Source organism: Prunus mume, linkage group LG2, assembly GCF_029339155.1.
Source record: "Prunus mume cultivar Tortuosa linkage group LG2, ASM2933915v1, whole genome shotgun sequence".
In the NCBI taxonomy this organism is placed as follows: domain Eukaryota; kingdom Viridiplantae; phylum Streptophyta; class Magnoliopsida; order Rosales; family Rosaceae; genus Prunus; species Prunus mume.
In genome coordinates this window covers 28,723,686-28,729,161 of record NC_142699.1, presented here as the reverse complement: position 1 = coordinate 28,729,161, position 5,476 = coordinate 28,723,686, and the positions used below count along the sequence as shown (strand labels likewise).

The following is a 5,476-nucleotide window of genomic DNA, read 5'->3' as shown; positions in this document are numbered from 1 at the left end:
CTTTGTAAGGTAAATTCATCCCAATCGATTTTAAAATCCTGGATCTGTCCCTAGATAATACGTTTGTTTGCTTCCTTCAAATTGTGTTTTTGATGCCAATGGGTTCTAATTTAGTGAAAAAGGGTCTTGACTTGCTGATCAATATTCTCAAGTTCAAACCCCCATCACATATTAGTAGTGTGTATGTGCGTGTGAGAGAGAGAAACCCTCATCCCTCCCCTTATAATTTAGACTTTCGTTTACATAAACAAAAATCGTGGTTTTGATTTATTTACAATCATGTTTCTCATTTAATGTCGTGAGGAATCATTGGACTGAGATTTTGTTTATACAATTTTAATTGTTTAAAAGATATAAAAAATTTATATAATGATTTTTTCTATTTTTAGAATACCATTGAAAATGGAAAGACAAAAATATCCTTAAAATTTGATGGAAAATTGGATGGTATTAAAGTTAGATGACAAATCATGGATTTTGAAAAATTCAGGTGATATTTCTCTCTTTTTATTTTTTATTTTTATTTTTATTTTATTTTTTAAAGTGACAAATTAAAAATAATATATAAATTCATGTGACATTTCTACAAAAATCACAATTATTTTATATCTACAATAGCTCTGCTCTATGGGTGACTAATTGTTGGGTCAAAGTCTAGTGATAATTTGACATTCATTCCAAAATATAAAGTGATATATTGAGGTATGAACCAAACTTAAATCATTTATCGCATTCTGACTCAACAATAGCACACTCGTTTGACTATATATATATAACAATAGATGACCTACAAAATCTTTAGTCTATGAAGACCAAGAGAACTGAGACTCCTACTACTGCCATGTTAGTTTGGTTGGTGAATCATGCAAATTTGGTGTTGCCCACCATATATGCCATTATTTTTCCTTTATCGGAGTAGGTATGAAAAGGTCGCAATACATATCAGTTCTTTCTGCGGGATATTAATCTCATTTTTTTTTTCCAGTTGTATCATGACTAATATTCTGGTCTATAAGGCTCTTCTATTGACTGGGTTAGACTCTGTTAGCGAAACATGTCTTATAATTAATTTCTCAAAATATGTGTGTTGAAGGGTATATTGGATTTTATTATTATTTTATAAATGATATGATATTTGCAAAGTACTTTTACGACCGGGTAATACAATCACAACAAAATTACATAATAACATAATAGCGTTAATCACAATTAAATATCACACTCATCATAAATATATATATCATCATCATCATTTATTTGTCAATACCACCAATTTAGTTGATGCAAATACTAATGAAAGAGACACAGAAATATGGACCCCCGATCGACCCTTAACGTCCTTGTCGGGCAACCTCCAACATAGATAAGCTCAAGGCCCTTTGCCCAATAGTTTTTTTTTAAAAAAAGATTTTTTTTAGGAGCTATTTTTTTCTCAGGAAAAAAAAAAGTTTTGGCTATTCTTTATAGCTTTACACTTCTTTTATTTATTTATTTTAAAGAACTTACTTACCGACCCAAAAATAACATTACTTTAAAAGATTCTGGCAAGAGAAAAAAAGACAAAAACTTAACCCCAAAAAAAAAAAAAATCGAAATTCCATTCGACAAATTTTCTTTTGTTATATGTTTGAGATGGTAAGCTTCAAGGTACTTAAAGTTGCTAATTATAATCTAAATCATATATTTGAACTTGAATTCATCAAATCAAATGTTCAAATTATCTTGCTGTTAAGATGGCATGCCAAATTGTTTGGAAAAGATAAGGCCCTGTTTGGTATTCAACTTGAATCCGACTTTTACACTCAAAAACAGAATTTAAGTCCAAAACAAAGAAAACCTATTTGGTAGTCCTATTTTTAAAAACTCAAACTCAAGAACAACTAAAAAAAACACCATAATTATTAAAAACAAAAAGCATATGTTTTTTTATTTTTTATTTTCTAATAACCCACAAGTTCTCAAATTTTAAAAATTTGAAAGAAATTTTCAAGTTGCATATCAAACAAGTTTTTGAATCTTAAAAATAGATTTAAGAACTCCTTGTTTTTAAGAAAGATCAAAGTTTTTGAGTTCCCTGTTTAAATAGGATACCAAATGCCCCCTAACATTTTCCATTGTGGATTATTTTCCGATGTGGGATATTTTCCAAATTATTGACTCTCATATCACTTGTTGGCAACTCATTGCTTTTGTATACTTGAGTTGACACCGCCTTAATCACCCTATGTGTGCTCAATTAATTGTCTCTAATTTAACAACTTTATGTGATGCGGTGTTAGTTCTATCATCTAAAGTCTTGTGATTGATTTTATCCTAAAAGATCTCGATGCGATGTAGAGTAAAAAAAATCCCTGATGTTGAAAAACTATTTTTGGTCCATGCAATTTCTAATAATGACTTGATATATTTTTTTGGGTCAAACAATGACTTGAATGTTAGAAGTGAGATATTGGAGGAGATGCATTTTGAGTTTCTCACTTAATAAACTTGAGAAAATTGTGGCATTTTTCGGAGAAGACGATAATAATGATGAAGATGACGAAGACTAGAGTATCATTTATATCGTTATATTTTTTTGGAATTTTTATACTAATTTTTGTTTTTTCTTCGAAATCTTTTCTTTCGGTTACAATGTATATATATATATATTTTTTCTATGAAATACTTTGGTGTAGAGTTATGAGTATTTTGTTTGACATATTTTACTTTATTATGTTGAATACATTAGTTACGAATTAATTAGTTCTAAGTAGTGCTAACCATAGTCACCCGTATGTTCATTTGGTTGTGTATTTTTTTTTTGTTAGCCGTTTCTACATTATTAGACAACTCTCCTAAACATTTCTCATTATCATTCTATAGATCAAATGTACAACACTATAAAAACATCGATCCACATAATCAAATCTTCGTGTGGAAAATCATGGTAAGAAGTTATTCAATACATCTCTCTAGATTTTAAAATAACTTTGACACCATTTCTTTTGGCATGGAAAAATAAAGTATTTTATCTACGCCTGCCGCTGCGATTGTGCAGCCGCCATGACCAAACCCGATGGTCTATATGGCTGCGTTTCATGGCTTTCTATGCGATATCACTTAATCTTTTGATAATTAAAAATATAGTTGGTAAAAAACGACGATTGGTTGAGTTGGTAATGATCATTATCTTCGTATTTAGATATAAGTTCGAGTCTTGCTGCCGACAATCTCTCTTAGTGGGTAATTAGTAAAAACTCAAAAAGAGGTTAAGACTCCCTTTGTAAGTCATCAAAAAGACCTTGATACACCTTGATCCCGGAAATGGGTAGCCTCCCCTCCCCCTTAACTGTTTTACAAATTTATAAATAAACCCAATTCCTAGAACATGTATTTATAAAAAAACTCCAAGCACTATTTAAACATAGAAACACACTTAAAATTAACCCCAAAGTCAACTTTTTGGGTGTGTTTATAAATGAGTTTTGAGTGTGTGTAATGATGGGTTTTGGGTGTGTTTATATGTTTAAATAGTGTTTGGGTTTTTTTATAATTTCAACCCCCATTTTGGATGTTTTAGTGAAACTCCCTAACTTTTTTTCATTAAAACAAACATGGCTGATAGTATTTCACAACAAAAGGGCAGTTGAGTCATTTGACAATAGCAATGGCATTTATGTCATTCCGTAAAAACTGCGGGGCATATGTAAAACCAAACCACATATAAATTCATGAACCACGCCGCTTCAGTCAGTCTCCCTCTCTCTATTTAATCCCCAATCTTCTTTCTTCCTCCTCTCTCTCTCTCTCTCTCTCTCTCTCTCTCTCTACAATCTCAACCTCTGTATCTCCCCATACTCCGCCAGATTCCGGTGGCCCCACTTCTCTCTTCGCCGTGTGTACACTCCGATACATCACCATCCCAATCGGTTCGGGCCACAGCTACCTGGATCCGATTTCATCTATCGAATCTAAGCCTCTAACCTAACCCCCAATCCCCACCCCATCTTCTTCCAATTCACAAATAATTATTTTTCTTTTTCAAATTTCCTTTTGTTTCTCTAAAAAGGCATTTTTCTTCTTCTTTGTTTTCTTTGTGAAATTACATTTCTAACTCTACAAATCCTCACTCTGGCGTTTTAAAAAAAGAGTCCTCCGGTACCTGATTTGACGCATTTGTCCCCCGGCAACGAATCCCCACTTGACGGTTTTGCCCACTCTGGCTTTTTTCTATTTCGAGGTTCGTTCGCTGACGTGGCATGGAGTTTTAAATTCACATCTTTCAAAACTTACAGATGAGTTTCCAACAAAGCCATAGCCGTAGGATCGTGCCACCTGGCCCATCCAGAAAGCGAAAGGAGAGACAAGCCAATGCCTCGTCCAACGGCTTTAAACAGCCGGCTCCAAAGGCTCCAACCCTAAGCCAAACGACAGCTCCGACTTTGTCGTCGAATCGGCTGCTGGCGGGCTACATGGCGTACGAGTATTTAACGAAGGGCACGCTGTTCGGTCAGAAGTTCGACCCGGCTCGAGCCGAGGCGGTGCCGCTGATGAGCTCGTCAGCCGAGCCGAGGAGGGGGAAGCCGGTCGAAGCCGGGAAAGTCGGGGCGGGCTCAGGTTCGGGTGTGGGTGCGGCGCAGGAGAGTTACGCTGAGGTGGCGAGCATGTTGAAGACGGATGGGGCCCACATTCCGGGGATTGTGAACCCGACGCAACTGGCGAAGTGGATTCAGATGTGACAACAAGGACATATATAACGGGACTTGTATTGTTGCGTAAGTTGGGGACGTGGCGCTTGGTGATTGGCTGGATGGTTTTGGTCCACGTCAGCTAGTTGGCGTAGTAGTTGATAGTAAATAGAAGCGGCTGAGTTTCTGATTCAAAACGAAGCGCAGGATTTCGTAAACAGTGAGAGAGTAAGCGAGTGTGAGAGAGTGTGAAGGCGGCGAGTGAGATCAAAACCATTTCTCTCTCTCTCTCCCTCTCTCTCTCTCTTCTGTTTGTGATGACGATAATGTCTGCGTTCTGTGTTTTGTTGTATTTATTTGTAGGAGTATGACGAAGAAGAAGAAGACGAAGAAGAAGTTAAGAGAGAGATGACAGAATGCATGTCTGCTGTGTGAAGATCGGAGCCATTTGAAATTCCGGTGCTTAATCTGTTGTTCTTGTTGATTAGCTTATTTAATCTATATATTTAAAGTCGATTTTCGACAATTATATATCTGTGTTTGTGAGTTCTTTGTTTTGCATATATCGTTGCATGCATGCTTGCTTGATGTGGGTACGTATGTATAATGTATACAAATACACTTGGGCATCGGGTAAGTTGTTAGGTTGTTGTGGTGGCAGATTATTCAGATTTATTACAGTTGCTCCTGCCATTAAGCTTCTAGGCTTTCTGGTATAACTTAAGGTTTTCAGGTCCTGGGTTGGACTTGCGTAGAAGGAAATATCAGTAACACCCGTAACTCGAATTATGCGACTAATAGTCATCGTA

General features: G+C 35.5%; 1 protein-coding gene across 1 annotated transcript; it reads left to right on the top strand.

Annotated features, from left to right (window-relative positions):
* Positions 1–3,737: 3,737 nt before the first annotated feature.
* Positions 3,738–5,200, top strand: EDA6 (embryo sac development arrest 6). Its single transcript, XM_089047011.1, has one exon. The coding sequence runs from the start codon at positions 4,275–4,277 to the stop codon at positions 4,716–4,718; it is 444 nt and encodes a 147-aa protein (XP_088903137.1). The 5' UTR covers positions 3,738–4,274; the 3' UTR covers positions 4,719–5,200.
* Positions 5,201–5,476: the final 276 nt, after the last annotated feature.

Excerpts from the sequence above, each read along its gene's own strand:
- EDA6 (XM_089047011.1), top strand. The coding sequence starts at position 4,275 with ATGAGTTTCCAACAAAGCCATAGCCGTAGGATCGTGCCACCTGGCCCA.